Raw genomic sequence first — 16,619 nt, forward strand, 5'->3', positions numbered from 1 at the left:
TGGGCAGGGTCACTGATGAAGCTTCAGGCAAGCCGGCAGCCCCTTTGCTTAAGTCGTTCTTGGCCCATCCTGTGCCCAGACCCAGCCTTCTGGAAGGGCCAAGCTGGTTCTCCGGGCCTGGTCAGGAGGCTGAGGGGAGAGCAGGAAGCCAGGAGACTCATTTTCACTAGAATTTGACCTAAAGCAGGATTGGAAGGGAAGAAAAGAATTTGAACAAAAGTGCAGGCAGGAAGGAGCTGTTAACGAGCCTTTCTTTCTCTTTGGGGACAGAGCAGAGCATAGCAGGGTGCAGCTGCCAGCTCTCCTCTGAGCGGCTCTCCTCAGAGCCGCTCTCTGAGGTAGCTGCAGTCTCTGGCCGCCGCCTGCTCAGGCTCGCTCTCTTTTTTCTCTCTCCTCTTTCTCGGCTCTCTCTATTATGGGGACTTGCTCCAGCTCTTTCTCTCTCTTCTGTCTCTCCTTTTGTTCTCTCTTTGTCTATTTATCACACTGTGAAGGTTGAAAGAGATGTTATTAATCTGGGAGAATGAAGGCAGGATTAGTGGTATGAATCGGATTTTGAGAGGTGTAATGATAGAAAGACTCGCTCGGCTGGCGGCCTGCGTGAGCTTGATAAATGGGGAGCACTCCAGACTGACTCTCGCCTTCCTCCGCGCTGTGCGCCCTGCCCGCTGGGGCGTGCCGCGCTCTCAGATCTGCCAGCCGGCCCACCCGCTCCTACCTGAACCGGAGCAAAAAGCCAAGGGTAAAGCAGACACAAATATCTCCCATTGCACTTGGAGACATCATTGGTTTTAGCACCCTTTTCAAGTGGAGGCCTGTTGAGTTCTCAGACTGAGGGTAGCAGGAAGGGGACCTAGACTTCAGACTGGAACAGCATCAGCCTGCTTCTGGGGCCTGTGTAGAGCTTTTTCCTGTTTCTGAAATGGCAGTCAGAGGTCAGAGAGACCCTAGACCAACCAAGTGAGAGTAGCAGGCTGTATGTGACACATAATTAACTGAAAGTGCTGTGAGGGGGATTGGGTGGGGCAGTCAAGGAGGGTTATGGGAAAAGGGAGAAGCTCACAAAGTGAGGCAAGGATCGGGAAGACAATCAAGAAATTAAGTAAACCAGGCCCTCATTTCCAGTGAGGAAACTGAAATCTGAGGAGTTGCCATTTCCTGAAGCAATATTCTATTCATGTCCTCCCCCCACCCCTGCTTTTTAAATGGTACTAGGTTCAAAGCCAGAGCTTTATGCATGCTAGGTAACTGTTTTGCCACTAGGTACCTCCCCAGTCCTATTTGTGTCAGAATCTTGCTATGTTGTTTAGACTGGCCTCCAATTAGTGATCCTTCTTCTTTTTTTAAAAATATTTTATTTATTTATTTATTTGAGAGAGAGAGAGAGAGATACAGAAATAGGCAAGTACAAAGAGAGAGACAATGGGCGTGCCAGGGCCTCCAGCCACTGCAAACGAACTCCAGATGCGTGCATCCCTTTGTGCATCTGGCTTACGTGGGTCCTGGGGAGTTGAACATGGGTCCTTTGGCTTTGCAGGCAAACACCTTAACCGCTAAGCCATCTCTCCAGCCCCGTGATCCTTCTTCTTTAGCTGCCTAAGTAGCTGGGGTCACAGGAGGTTCTAAAGGTTGTATGTCAAACATCCTGGGACTGTACAGTGAATCTCTCTCCTCATCACTTCTGTGGCTTTGATCACCTATTTTCAGTCTTTCACTTTGTCACCAGATCCCAGTTTAGGGTTCACCACTACTTGATCTCCAGCCTCTTCCCAGGAGCCTTGGCTCAAGTCCCCTCACAGACCTGCCACTTCTCAGTCTGCAGTGTGTGTGGGGTCTGCTGTCTGAGCCCACTCAATACCCTCTGCTTGTGTGGCAAGTCAAGGAGCAGGAAGCAGTACACCTGGTTTGGGGCTCCAGACACCTGAAGACTGTTCTCCTTTGGATCCCTACTGTGGTTTTCTCTACTCACTTGTTATTGCAGTTATTGAATACTTACTGGTTTCTGTTTCTGTGTCCCTCAAACAACTGTGAGGGCAGGGTGTACATGTAGTTCCATTTGAGTTGCCTTCAGAGATTGTATGACTATTCAGAGTGAATGCTCATGCAGTTTCTTCTTCTGTGTAAAAAATGGTCTTTGTTTTGTATTATTATTTTTTTAGGCATAGCTGCCCTTAGGAATGGGAGTAGATATGCAAAGCAGCTTAACATTTAATGTTGGTAGAACACTCCAAATTGCATGGTGTGATAGTGGGAGGCCTTTAAGTGTCCTTAGAAAGGGGTACAAAGTTCTTATGGTATTTTCTGAGGCCGCATGGGCTCTGTCCCTGTGTCCTCATCAGCTACATTTCACACTTGCACTCTGTGCTCCAAGCTTTACACTGGCCTTGATTTTATTCCTTCTAGGTGCTGAGGCGTATTTGCCACTAAGGCTTTAGTGCACTCACAGATGCTGCACCCTATCAATTAGTCAGTTTCTGCTTACCTTTCTTCAGGGAAGTAGTTCTCAATTAGGTCAACTCCTCTTTTCTGTTATAACAACTTACATTTATTCTTTGAGCTCTTATTATAGCTGCAACTTAATTATCATTTATGCTGCTTTCTCTAGTAGACTGCAAGCTTGAGGACAGTACTGTCCTTGTCGCTATGTGCACTTATATAGCCTGGCAGGTAATAGGCTTTCAGTTGATGTTGTGAACTAGTCATTGTGACTCCAAAGCTTAGATTTTTTCATTCTGTTATACCTGGGAAATGCAGAGACTGTTATGGTATATGTGCTCCAGAGAGAAGGTTCTATGGGTCCCAGTTCTGAAAGCCCAGACTCTTACCATCTCTCAGCCTTCTTTCGGGGGTGGGGGGTGCTTCATTTGACTACATGGGCTTCTGCCCTTTTCAGTGATCTGAGCCACCTTAAGTTTTATCTGGCACTTAGCTGCTTTCTTAGGACTTTCTTGTTTTACCTTCTTAGACTAACTGAATTTCTTGCCTGTGTGGCATTCTACCTAGCTAGTATGTCTCACTGAAGGTCATGTGGATGCCTTCTCAGTGATCCGTCTCCAGCCTTTAGTTTCTCCTTTGGATCTCTTGGAGGATGTTGACCTTTGCTGCATTGCTTTCTAAGTGGGTTTTCTTATTTTTTCTTTTCCTTTCTTTCTTTCTTTCTTTCTTTCTTTTTTTTTTTTTTGGTTTTTCGAGGTGGGTCTCACTCTAGCCCAAGCTAACCTGGAATTCACTATGTAGTCTCTGGGTGGCCTTGAACTCATGGCGATCTACCTACCTCTGCCTCCTGAGTTCTGGAACTAAAGGCATGTGCCACCATGCCTGGCTGTAAGTGGGTTTTCATGTCTCTCTTAGCTCATGACTCTTTGGGCGTGCTAGCTTGGTCCTGTACATCTGTGTATCTCTAGGCAGGGCTTGGCATAGGGTATTTGCCTAAAAACTGTGTGCTACATGAGCAATCAAGACAAGAGGGAGAATCTAGGATGAGCATCCTTCTCTATTTTCCTGGGGAGAAAGAAAGTGAGGTGTGTAGTGTGCACGAGAATGCACATACCTTTGTATGTGAAGGATGAGCAGATGGTGGTGTCATGTGCTCAGTAAAGGATTATATTTTAATTTGGAAAGCACTTTAGAAACTTAAAGTGCTTTGCTTAAGTGCTGACTGCTATTAGTGTCTCCTTTTTATTAAGAAAAAGGACATGGTTTTTGTCTTTTATCTTTAGGCTTGTCCAACTTCTGAGAGTCAAACTTAGCAAAATGCCTGCCCCTCACTGAGGACTAGTTACATGCCAGGTTCAAAGCTTTGGACTTGAAACACAAAATTCTGCTTTGCAGACTGGTTTTGACACCCCTGAGAGAATTAGCCCTAACAGCTCAGTACCAGAAAGGGGTTAGAAAAGACAGGGTCATTTGACATAGTTCAACCATAGTCCTCAGCCTCTCTCCATCTAGGCCTGGGTGGGAGGGTGTAAGAACTTTGACTGTTTGGAGGATAGGGGAACAACCTGGTGGTTATCAAAAACCTACTTATCATGTAACATGAAGGGCCAGACTGAGAGAGAGCAAGAGAGAGAGAGAAAAACTGGGAGGAATGACCCCAGGAAAAGTTGGGTTTGGGTTTGTTCTGCTATCATCAGGGCTGATGGGACCAAAGGACAGAGACATCAACTGCTGGACTGGTGATGTAGAGGCCAGGTCAAAGAGAGACAATCTATACAGCAGCAGGAGGCAGAATTGTGGCATGGGAGGCGGGACTTGCCTTGTTCCTTACCAAGCACCTGAGGTTGGAAGGAAAGGTAACACCTCTTCCATGGCAGTGACTTGGTGCTGTAGTGGCAGGAAGTCCAGAAGCCCCGCTGAGTTTTATGGTTGGGCTTCTCTGTGTGGCCTCTGCCCCAGGTTTGTCCTGAACAGCCACAGGATAGACATCCTGGTCTAAGTCTGGACTGTCTCTGTCAGTCCTGGATGCTGAAGGTTCTGCCTGTGGCTGAGGCAAAAGGAAGAAAGGGCTTTGGCCCAGTTTGCTAGTGGCCTGTATTCTCCATCTTCTAATCTGGTTCTAATCTGGGGGAGCTAGGGTGGGGATGGGGGGCATACTACATTGAGCCTACTGCCCTAACTGAATTTCCATACCTCCTGTTGTTAATTATAGAGATGTAATAATGCGATTAGTGCACGATTAAAAAAAATCCCTGATATGATTACCATGGATTTAATATCACATGATATATCATTATATCCTTATGCAGTGACAGATGTAATTGAAATACACTTATTGGAGCCTGGGGTGGTGTTTCATTCAATCCCCAGCACCCCGGGGAGAAAAGGCTGGCTAAAAAGAAGTGGTAGAAAAGGAAATTGTAACGAAAACAAAGAAAACTCACAATGTAGCTTTCACTCTGGGCAGCTAGCTCAGACTGACCTGCTGCCTTAGTCTGTAATAGTGCACATGCAGTTCCAGACAGGTCAGCCTCTGGCCGAGGCACCTTATCTCAGGAGCTTCTTATCTTGTTCTCGTCCCAGGAATTTCAGTGCCCCCAAGTCCCCTCTGACTCAGCAATCAAGCCAAGAGATCTGAGGACAGGAGGATTATTCCATCTGAAAATACTCAAAACCCTAATGTGATCAAGCTGAGCTGGCAGCTGTCCTCCCATCCTGGGACCCTAGAGCCTGAACCTGTGGCACAACCCCTGCCTTTGCTGTGGTGGCCCAGCACCCTAGAGACAGCTGTCTTCTTGTAGGCAGTGAGCAGTAAGGTTAAGTACACAGAGAAGATCATTGTCCCACTTAAGTTCTGTTGATTGAAAGAGACTCTAGAGCTCCTGAAGTGTTTTGGTTGCTAGAAAGCATAGTTCACCCAGCAAAAGCTACCAGCTGGGATTGGGAAGGATGGGTTCATGTTGCCGGATTTAAGAGCTCATCTTTTTGCTTCTACTGATTTGTTGGCCAAGCCTCTGCTGGGCCCGAGGAATGGGGTGGGAGTCCCCTCATGCTGAAATGTTCAGAAAAAAGGGAACAGTTTTCTTAAAGTTAGCAGAGGGCCCAGCTCCAAGAATGGCTGTGGAAGATTGCTGGTCTGCTGAGCAGGAGTCACAGCTTTGAAAACCAGGCCTCATGCTTGGCAGAAGTGTGCCCAAAGAGATGTCTTTTCTTCTACCCTCTGTTCCCTTTCCTCCAGGGGAGATCATCCAGAGATGCCCTTAGGAATCTCCAACAGATTTTTAAACAAATCTAATATGCTATTCAGACTATATGTGTATTTAAAGGCAAGATGAGTAAGGAAAGACTTTAAAGGAAGCTTTTCAAAAATATTTTATTACTTATTTACATATTTGCAAGAAGACAGAGAGAGAGAGAATGGACACTAACCACTGAAAACAAATTCCAGACACATGTGCTACTTTGTGCATCTGGCTTTACATGAGTACTGGGGAATCAAACCTGGGTCATTAGGCTTTGCATGTAAGTGCCTTAATCACGGAACCATTTCTCCAGCCCTAAGGAACTATTTTTTTTTGTTTTTAGTTTTTCAAGATAGGGTCTTACTCTAGCCCAGGCTGACCTGGCATTCACTATGTAGTCTCAGGGTAGCCTCAAACTCACAGTGATCCTCCTACCTCCACCTCCTGAGTGCTGGGATTAAAGGTGTGCACCACCACACCCAGCTTAAGGAACTAATTTTTGAGGTACATATGTCCACAGAAAAATCAGGCAAAGCAGAGGGCATTCTGTGCAGGCTGAAGGAATTGTTTGGGTAAGCTTGACATGTGAAACGAGAGGATTTGATGGCAGTAAGGAAGAGAATGGAATCCTGGTCTGCTCCTACATTTCTGATTTAGCGGACTAGTTTGATGGTGGCAGCTTACACTGGGATCTGGAAACCCAGAAGCAGCAGCTGGACAAGGAGATGTTGAGATGCATTCTAACCACACTGAGACTCATGTACCTGTGTGAAAGCAGGTAGAAATGCTAAGCAGAGAGTAGAATATATATATGCTTGACAACTCAAGTGGCAGTAAGAAATGTAGATTTGGAAAAGCGACAGGTTGAAGACAAGGGAGGTAAGAAAATCACTGAAGGAGAGTACTAATAAGTAGGAAAATAAGAAAGGAAAATACAGAGTATGTGTATCACACATTGAATGGCCAGTGCAGAGGAAACTGTGAAGGAACATGGCAGAGCAAGGAAACCTGAAAGAATCAGATGTCAAGAAAACTTTAGTGGGGGCATGGTGGTGCACATCTTCAATCCCAGCACTTGGTAGGCAGAGGCAGGAGGATCTCTGAGTTTGAGGCTACATAGTGAATTTCAGATCAGCCTGGGATAGAGCAAGACCCTACCTTGACAAACCAAAAAGGAACAAAAGAAAACTTTGGTTTGAAGGGCTTCAAAACCTACTGGCCATAGAGTGGTGAAGACAGGTCAGAACCTGAACCAGCGATAGACAAGGGCAGCATGGCAGGGATAAGAGAGGTGAGTTGAGGTGAGAGGAAAGAATCTTGAAAAGTTTAATTGTCAACAGTTCAGGATGTAGATGGATAGGAATGTGGAGGGAATGGAGGACTTCTTTTTTTTTTTTTTTTTTTTTTTTTTTTTTTTTGAGGTAGGGTTTCACTGTAGTCCAGGCTGACCTGGAATTTACTATGTAATCTCAGGGTGGCCTTGAACTCATGGTGATCCTCCTCCCTCTGCTGGCATTAAAGGTGTGCACCACCATGCCCAGCTTTTAGAACGGAGGACGTTTTAAAAATCCAAAACTTGGGGCTGGGAACTTTGCTCAGCAATTAAAGACTCATACTTGCCAAACCTGTAGGCCTGGTAAAGCCAAATGTAGAGTGGTACATCAGGTGTTCATCTGCAGTGGCAAGAGGCCCTGGTAAAACTGTTTTCTCTCTCACTCCCTCTCCCTGCTTACACATAAATAATAATTTTTAGTTGGGCATGGTGGTGCACGCCTTTAATCTCAGTACTCAGGAGGCAGAGGTAGGAGGATTGCCGTGAGTTCAAGGCCACCCTGAGACTACATAGTGAATTCCAGGTTAGCCTGGACTAGTGTGCGACCCTACCTCAAAACACCAAAATAATAATAATAATAATAATAATAATAATAATAATAATAATAATAATTTTTAATCAATGTATTTTTATTTGAGACAGAGAGAGGAAGAGAGAGAAAGAGAGTGGGTGCACCAGGGCCTCTAGTCACTGCAAACGAACTCCAGATGCATGCACTACCTTGTGGATCTCGCTTATGTGGGACCTGGAGAATTGAACCTGGGTCCTTAGGCTTCACAGTCAAGCGCCTTAACCACTAAACCATCTCTCCAGCTCCGTAATTTTAAAAAATATTTTTATTTTTATTTATTTGAGAACAGGAGGGATAAACAGTGAAAGAGGGAGAGAGAGAGAGAGAGAGAGAGAGAGGGAGAGAGAGCGAGAGCGAGCTAGCGAGCACATCAGGGCCTCTAGCCACTGCAAATGAACTCCAGATACATGTGCCACCTTGGGCATCTGGCTCATGTGGATCCTGGGGAGTTGAACCTGGGTCCTTTGGCTTTGCAGGCAAGCACCTTAACCACTAAGCCATCTCTCCAGCTCCCCCCCCCCCCAGTAGTATTTTTTTAAAACTCTGAAACTTGAGCCAGATATGGTGGCACATGGCTTTAATACCTGCACTCTGGAGGCACAGGTAGGAAGATCACCATGTGTTCTAACCAGTCTGAGCTACAGAGTGAATTCTAGGTCATCCTGGGCTAGAGTGAGACCTTTCTTCAACCACCACCACCCCAAAAATCCAAAACTTAGATAGCTAGTAAGGAGCTGGACATCATTTTAAACACTTTACATACAATACTTCATTTAATTCTCACTCCAGCAATGATGTGTTATCCTTATTTTCAAAGAGGAAATGAGACAGAGACTCTATAAATATGGTAGAGATTCAAGAACATGCTTCAGTGCAAAAGGAAACAAGCCAACAGGTTGAGGATTCAGAAAGAAAGGAATAATGGCCTAGGAGGTGGGAAGGAGAGAGTGACGTGAAAGCTCAAATATGGGATTGGTCACAGACAAGAAATGAAGTACCCCCTCTGTTACAAAAGGGGAGGTGACAAACAAGTGAGGAAGGACACAGGTACTGTATCATGCACTTGAAAAAATTCTCCCTGGTGGCTCTCATTGTGTTTATGAAAATGGGAAGGGAATAGGCTTGTTGGATGCTATTGAGGGGTGTCAGGGTTGTGATTTTGTAGTTGTTGTTCATGGTGGTGTTTGTTTTTGTTCTCAAGGTAGCATCTTGCTCTAGCCCAGGCGGACCTGGAATTCACTATGTACTCTGGGGTGGCCTTGAACTCATGGCAATCCTTCAACCTTGGCCTTCTAAGTGCTGGGCTTAAAGGTGTACATCACCACACCTGGTTTTGTTGTTGTTTTTTGAGGTAGGGTCTCACTCTAGCCCAGGCTGACCTGGAACTTAACTCTGTAGTCTTAGGCTAGCTTCAAACTCACAGCGATCCTCCTACCTCTACCTCCCGAATACTAGGATTACAGGCGTGCATCACCACATCCGGCCCAGGGTTGTGATTTTATATTTGAGGTGACTATTTCCTACAGATAACTTCCTGTCATCACCCAGCTCAAGGGTAAATGTGGCAAAACGGTGTCATACTTGGGCATTTTCAGGGAAGGTATATAAGACAAGTGGGTAGAAAATTGAAAATTGAGAAAGAGATAGTTAAAGTATAAGAGTCAAGGTCCAGAGTAGGTCAGACGGAATGAACGAACTAGGAGAAAAAGCAAGAGTAGAAAGAGAGTGATTACAAAATCTGGAGAGATAGTTGGCTTGGGTCAGGGGAATCTGTCACTGTGAAAGTTCAGGGGGAAAGCAGTTCTAGGTGATGACAAGACCCAGGGTATGGCCCTGGGGAAATACAGCAGGAAAATAGATTGGAGAGCTCATTAATGAAGGTCATTAATGAGCAGAGTACCACAAATGAAGAAATTGAGAGGCAAATTTTCTGGGCTGGGTTATTCTGTACTGGAGAGTGATGACTTTTTTTTTTTTTCTTTCTTCGAGGTAGGGTCTCATTGTAGCCCAGGCTGGCCTGAAATTCACTACGTAGTCTCAGGCTGGCCTTGAACTCACAGCAATCCACCTACTTCTGTCTCTCATGTACTGTGATTAAATGCATGCACCACCATGCCCGGTTGTGATGAGAATTTTGAATGAAGTCCTAAAGGGAGAGGAAGAGTCTGAAAGCAACAGAAAAAAGAACTTTGATACTATCTCTAGAATATATCCAGAAGTGAGTCCATCCTGGATTTCAGTTATTATTACTGCATCACTAATCATCTCCAAGTTTAGTGAGTCCAACACCAAATACTTCATTATCTTCCTGGTTTCTGTGAGTCACAAATTCAGAAGGGTTCAGTTTTGAGAGGGCACTGTCTTTCTTTTGCTGTAGTCTAGCAGTGACTTGACCTGACACACTGTGGTTGGAGCAGTGGAGAAGAGTTGGGTCCAGTCTTGTGGCATCACTCAGTTAATTTGGTTTTCCCCACATTATAGCTGCCTTAAGATAGTCTGACTACTGAATATAACAGCTTAGGGCCAGGGCATAATTCCTGCAACCTAAGAACTACTAACCTAAAAAGTTCTTCAGTAGCTTTGACATTGCATTACTTCTGCATTACTCTATTGAAATAGTCACCAAAACCTACCCTGTTTCTAGAACAGGGGAAGAGATATAAGACTCCCTCTTTTTTTATGGGGGGGGAGAGAGAGAGAGAGAGAGAGAGAGGGAGAGAATTGGCACACCAAGGCCTCCAGCCACTGCAGTTGAATTCCAGGTGCGTGTGCCATCTTGTGCCTGTGCATCTGGCTTACATGGGATTTGGAGAGTAGAACATGGGTCATCAGGCTTCACAGGCAAAAGTGCCTTAACAGCTAAGACATCTCTTCAGTCCTTTTTTTTTTTTTTCCTTTGAGGGAGGGTTTCACTCTAGCCCAGGCTGACCTGACACTCTCTAGTCCCAGGCTGGCTTTGAACTTGCAGTGATCTTCTTACCTCTGTTTCCTGGGCTTTAAGGTGTGCAGCACCACCGCTGTCAAGAATCCCTCTTTTTTTTTTTTTCCTAATGACCATGCCAGGGCCTCCTGCCACTGCAAACAAACTCCAGATGCATGTACCATATGGGTTCTACAGAGTTGAACCTAGGTCCTTAGGCTTTGCAGGAAGCACTTTAACCACCAAGCTATCTGTCCAGTCCAAGACTCCCTCTTTTTTAGTTTTTATTTATTTATTCACGAGAGAGAGGGGAGGCAGATAGAGAATGGGCACATCAGGGCCTCTAGCCACTGCAAACGAACTCCAGATGCATGTGCCCCCTTGTGCATCTGGATTTTGTGGGTCCTGGGGAGTTGAACCTGGGTCCTTTGGCTTTGCAGGCAAGCACCTTAACCACTAAGCCATGTCTCCAGCCTCAAGACTCCCTCTTTTGCTGACAGAATGGGAGGCAATGTTGCTGTCATCCCTGGGAACTATCCTCTGCTACAGTTGGTGTTGGGCTGAGCTTGTAAAAGGGAGAGGGAGCAGTGTTCTCAAAGGAAGTGTGTATTTTAGGGGATGGCCCCACACTATCTGGAGGTGGCAGTGGGAGGGGTGCTCCTGGGTGAGTGCAAATATTCCTGGGGAAACTACTGCCATCTGTTTTGTAGTACGGAGCACTGAGGCTCAGAGGAGTTTAATAACTCACTCAATTGTGAGTTATTGTTATGGTACTTCTAACCAGCAGAACTGAGTCAAATGCAGATTTGTCTGCCACCTGAACTCTGAATATTGTGCCTTCCTGCAGTCATAGGCTGATGGGTGTGCCCTAAGTATACATGGCATACACCATCCCTGTTAACCAGTGGTACTCAGCTCATTGGCTGTAAAAGTTTTGGTCAGAGCCAGGGATGTAGAACGCCTGTCTAGCATGCACAGGCTCCAAGTTTGATTGCCAACACCTCCCCCTTCCCCCAAGACAAAGAAGTGTTTGGTCAGTTAGGTAATGTGTACATCTGTCAGACTTTCTCTCCTGCATTCTGAAGAACATTAGTACCTTCTCAGTTTCCTCTGTGCTGGGGGTTAGGGGAATAACAAGTGCTTGGAAATGGTCCCAGACCTTGGAAATGCCCTATTGGCCTTAGGTCTACTGGTTGACAAGTCATCCAGAGATTAAATGATTAAATGTCTGCACCTTCCCACCTCATGGGGAGACTGGGTATGCTGGTGCCAGGTTGGAGCTCTGGGTTTTCTCGAAGTTCTAGAGTAGTCTGCACTTCTGTGTGCAGTCTGAGCTGGGTTCTAGCCTTCTCCCCAACCCCTAGTCCTACCCATGTCCACCCCTTCTAAAGATGTGATGGGTGGGCAGAGACACCAGAGCAGCTGTTGGTGCCTCTTCTTTCCTCTTTAAAGGATCTGCTGCTGTTGCTGTTGAGGGCTACTTCATCTATTAAACCCAATACACTTGTCGCAGCTGCTAAGCCCCCGTAAGCCGCCGGGCGCCGTGTTTGTGATGGGACTGACAGTGCATGGAGGAGGCTGATTATACACGATTCCATTTCGCGGGCCCAGCAATGTAATTTCACAGGGCGATCAGCGTTTGCATGTAATAGCAGGCTGTGCTGAGGTGTCAGAATATTAAAGGCGCTAATGGCAAAGCTCCCTGTTACACAGGGGGCCACCCGCCGCGCCTACAGCAGGGCTGTGCGGCAGGCCCGTCGCAGATGGCTGGCCACTAAGCTAATGGGGCAGCAGCCAAGGCGGGCAGAGCCACGAGAGGGGAAAGCCAGCCGGGAGCCGCTCGGCACCTGCTTCCCAGCGCATGGAAATTATAGCAGCCCAAGGGAAGGGAAGTGTGCTTGCCTGCCTGACGCAGGGTAGGGTGGTTGGGTGGGTTGGTTGGTTCAATAGACACACCATCCTTCAGCCCAACTCCACCTGTCTTCATGGCTCAGCATGAGTGACTGCTGTAGACCTGTCATCCCTCCACTGGCCTGTCCTTCGCCGGCAGCTTCAGGAGTTAGGTACTGACTACATAGCTGGGCAGGTGGGCCTTGAGGGCTGAGGTGCCACAGAGAAGCAGCACCCAGAGAATTAGGAACCAGCAGTGGGGAAGGACTCAGACTCAAGGTCTTGGAGAGAACTCTTAAGTGGATTTCTGTCCTACACTGGTGAAGACTGAGAAGCTTCTGGCCTATAGGCTGGCAGGAGAAAGGAAGGGAGCAAAGAAGAGAAGCCGATGAGAGTGAGGGGTAGACCTGAGGCTCCTGGATATTCCCACCATTCTCCTTTATTTTTGTTGTGTCTTCCACCTGAGTCTCATGCTCCTCTATTGGCTATACTGTACTTTGACCTCCAATACCTCTCCCTTCAGGAGGTTTTCCTAGCATCCTCTAACCCCCACATGGTCCTACTTGTCTTTGTTGACCCCTGTGGGCAACTTAAAGGGCTCAGCCTTTTTCATTCTCTTTCTTTGATTGAGTCCCTGGGGCTTATCTTTGACTTCTCAGCCAGAATCCTTGCCATAGTATGTAGCACCTTGCCCTGAGATGGACTTCCAGAAGGGCTCTGCTAGCTTTTGTACAAAGATACAATCTCATAAAGAGGATGTCTGGAGAAAGCTAGGGATGGCAGCATGAGCAGTTATAGGAGGGAGAGTCTAAGGCAGGTGTTGGATGGTGAGCATACTTGTACTTAGGTTATTTAATGGTGTATATAACTTGGGGTATAGGGGTCTTGAGAAATGAGCACTAGGGGTGGTGGGTGTGGGTGCACATGTAGAGAAGCAGCAGATACGAGGTCCAAACTATGCAGAGACAACATCATCAGTTGCTGTAGCACCCTTTCTGTTGCTGGGTGGCTGTGACTGCTGGCTATGCCTGACAAGTACCCAAGATGGCAGGAGTCGCGGAGGAAGTGGGTTATTGAGGAACTGGGCTTTGGTACTGAGTCTAGGTTCTGTGAGGCTGGTGGTTGTGTCTGAATGTTAAGCTCTGCAAGAGTATGTGTCAGTACGTAGGGGAAATGTGCCATGGTTCTCAGCAAGAGATCCCAGACTGGAGGAGAGCAGTTTTAATTAACCGTTTTTAATATCATTTTGGACGTTGGCTGGTATGTGAAGGCCCCGCTGGAAGCAGCATTTGTAAAAATTAAATCCCTCTTATTAGTAGCTTGGCAGACCCATGTGCACATACCACCCCTCCTCCCGCCCAGTGCCCCCCTGAGGAAGTGCTGGATGAGGCCATGTCACGGCGGCAATTGGTTATCGTGCCTTATCTGGGAATATGAAACTGTGTGGCATGACACCACGGTCACAGTGGAGACACCAATTCATCTCACCCTCGCTCTGACAAGCTAGACTGCCCTTCCTGAAAGGCATCCATCAGGCGGGACCAGGCTGCACCTTGCTTCGTACCTCTGTTCTCCTGCCTGTGGCTCCAGCTTGCCTTGGTCCAGCCTGGCCTTCCTGTGTTCTTCTACCCTCCGTTCCCCTTCCACAGGTCCCAGTCTATGGAAGATCTGGGGAGTCATAATTACAATAATAATCTAATCATGGTGGCGCATAGGGGCAAGCGTCTAATGTTATCTGAAGTGGTCTTCCCGCTTAGCTGTGATAAGACTCAGGATGACGTGCAGATAACGTTGAGCTGCCCTGTCCCCGAGCTGCGAGCAGAGCAGAGGGGCCTCAGCAGCCCTGCTGCCCGCCCGCTGCTTTAAGCCGGGAAGCGGCAGCACCTGCTAATGCAAGTGTTTAATATTTGATGGGCTGGGATAAAGCAGGATCACCTTCGAATTGAATTGAGTGTCAGCCGAGAATCTATTACTGAAATTCGGGTGTGATTTGACAGCAAAGTAGACGATGTTATTCTTCACTAGTTACTGCAATCTTCTCCCCGACATCACTTAAATATTTTTTTCTTTGCTTGAGTAAACACACATTATCCTTCTTTTTCCCCCCTTCCTTCCCTTTTTCCTTTTTTGAGGGGGGAAAAAAAACCCTATCCAGCTCGCCTTCTCCAGGCTGATGGAGTAGATTGTTATTTCTTTATTTGTCCTATTAAATGGAATTTCTGATCGTTTAATCCGGCCTTTGTAAGTGATTTTAAAGTACTTGAAAGGCAGCCGCCAGTGCTCTGGCCCACTGCACTTCAGCCTCAGCTGGCCATGCTCCGCCTACTGACTGTATCCCCTTGCTGTGTGTCCTGGCTCTGCCACCTTGCTCCCCACTGTCCTTGAGTTCCACGCTCAGCTCTCCTTCCCCCCCGCCCCCCACCACCATGTGTGAGTACAGCTGTGGCCTGGAAGAAGGCAGAAGAAGGGTTGGCTGGGAATTTGAGCTATGGCAGGTCTCTCTGTGGTCAAGGAAAATGGCTTTGGAAGATGCTGAGTTTTAAATACACTGGCTCCTAGTCTCCTAGTTAGTGCCTATGGGTTGGAGGGCTGGTTCCTGTATCTCAGAAAGAAGGAAATTGCCCCTGTGCCTAGCCCCTGGCCCCTGGCCAAACTGTTTCCAGCTTCATGCCTTGTTTCTGACCCTGTATTTGGTCTTCTCTATATGGGACCTCCTGGACCCATCAGTGGGGAGAATGCTGGGGAGGGTTGCAGTACAGCCAACACCTGTTTAAGCATGGCTGGCAATCATTTTGTTCCCATCACTGGACCACCATCAAGTTTCTGGGAACTCACCCAAGTTTATCCACACTACCACTGTCCTATATGCTGTCACATTCCTGCCATTGGGAGAAGGGCTGCCTAGTACTTAGTGACTGCTGACGTAAAGGGATAGATGATGTTTAGCTAGCTACCAGACCATTGGCAGAAACCTTGGACTTTGGTGGCAGGCTGAACAGGAATTAAATCCCCTCAGCCACATTATAGAGATATTACCCATGCAAGCCACCTCTTTCTGGGCCTCAGTTTTCTCATCTGTGACATCAGACCAGTCATGCCAATAAGGGGAGGTGATACCCACAGATGGAGGTGGCTGATAGAGATGGAGGTGGCATAAAGGGAATGGTGGAGGGGCAAGGGAATGCTGGGGGCCTGAACAGATCGATGCCCCCAGCACTTCCATCCCCAAACCCAGGAAAACAATTAAGTACAGATCGATGGGTGGCCGCTTTGAATATGCATAAGTGAGCACTTGACCTTCAACAGAGCATCTGCTCCCCACCACACACACACACACACACACACACACACACACACACACACACACACTTTCTCTCTTACTGACAACACATCTTGTACTCACCTCATAGCTGCCTGAGTTGACCAGGTGACCTTTCTCCCTTCCTTCACTGAGCTCCCACACAGCACTCAGAGTCTTCCACAGCCTTGTCTGTTCAGAGTCAAAAGCATCTTGACCTCTTGGACAGTGCTATTCCTATCTGTAGAGTGAAATTTTGATAAGCTAATCTCCAAGGTTCTTCCTGAGGTTAGTCTTTGTGAGCAGTAATGTAGGGGAGCTAGCTTAGGAAACTTCTGGGTACTCTAGGAGAATGGAGATCTATGGAGGGATGCCACTTGGGGTATGGGTGATTCTTCATCAGGAAGACTACTTAGCACATGGGAGCTCTCTAGAGAGGAAATCTGGTGAGGACACCCAGTAAAGGACAGGGGATGCTAATGGGGAGATGCTCAGGAGAAAGATTCTGGAGACAGAAGGGGTTTTCTAGTGGGGAGGAGCCTTAGTGAAAAGGGACTCTGATGAGGTGGTATTGTATGACTAAGTCCTTGGGGAAAGAAAATAGAGGGCTAGGGGAGACTTGGTGAGTAGGGTTGGTTTAGGTGTCAGTGCCTCTGTTAATCATTCTTGCCTCCTGTCTTCCAGGCTTACAGCTTCGCCATGGGCTGCTGGCCCAAGAATGGACTACTAGACATGAACAAGGGCCTCAGCCTGCAACACATAGGCCGGCCCCACAGCGGCATTGGTCAGTCCCTCCACAAATCCCCCTGGCAACTCGGTCAGTCCCCTGCCCTCATTCCCCAGTACCCTGGCACATGGGGTTTCCATGGTTCCTTCAGTATCCCCACCTTGTGAAGTGGTGTCTCTACTAGGTGGGAAAGGAGGGAAGG

General features: G+C 47.2%; 1 protein-coding gene across 6 annotated transcripts in view; it reads left to right on the forward strand.

The window, feature by feature from the left end:
* Eri3 (ERI1 exoribonuclease family member 3) overlaps positions 1 to 16,619 on the forward strand; it is a 163,486-nt gene that overhangs the window by 115,323 nt on the left and 31,544 nt on the right. For 4 of the 6 annotated variants that reach the window (XM_045150816.1, XM_045150814.1, XM_045150812.1 and 1 more), the window contains one exon: positions 16,375 to 16,507. The exons of 1 other annotated variant lie outside the window; for it this stretch is intronic. In XM_045150816.1, the coding sequence (XP_045006751.1) occupies positions 16,375 to 16,507 (133 nt within the window). The remainder of the gene's footprint in view (positions 1 to 16,374; positions 16,508 to 16,619) is intronic. One more of the 6 variants, XM_004670517.3, reaches the window with a different exon arrangement.

This window comes from Jaculus jaculus, chromosome 5 (genome assembly GCF_020740685.1).
Source record: "Jaculus jaculus isolate mJacJac1 chromosome 5, mJacJac1.mat.Y.cur, whole genome shotgun sequence".
NCBI classification, from domain to species: domain Eukaryota; kingdom Metazoa; phylum Chordata; class Mammalia; order Rodentia; family Dipodidae; genus Jaculus; species Jaculus jaculus.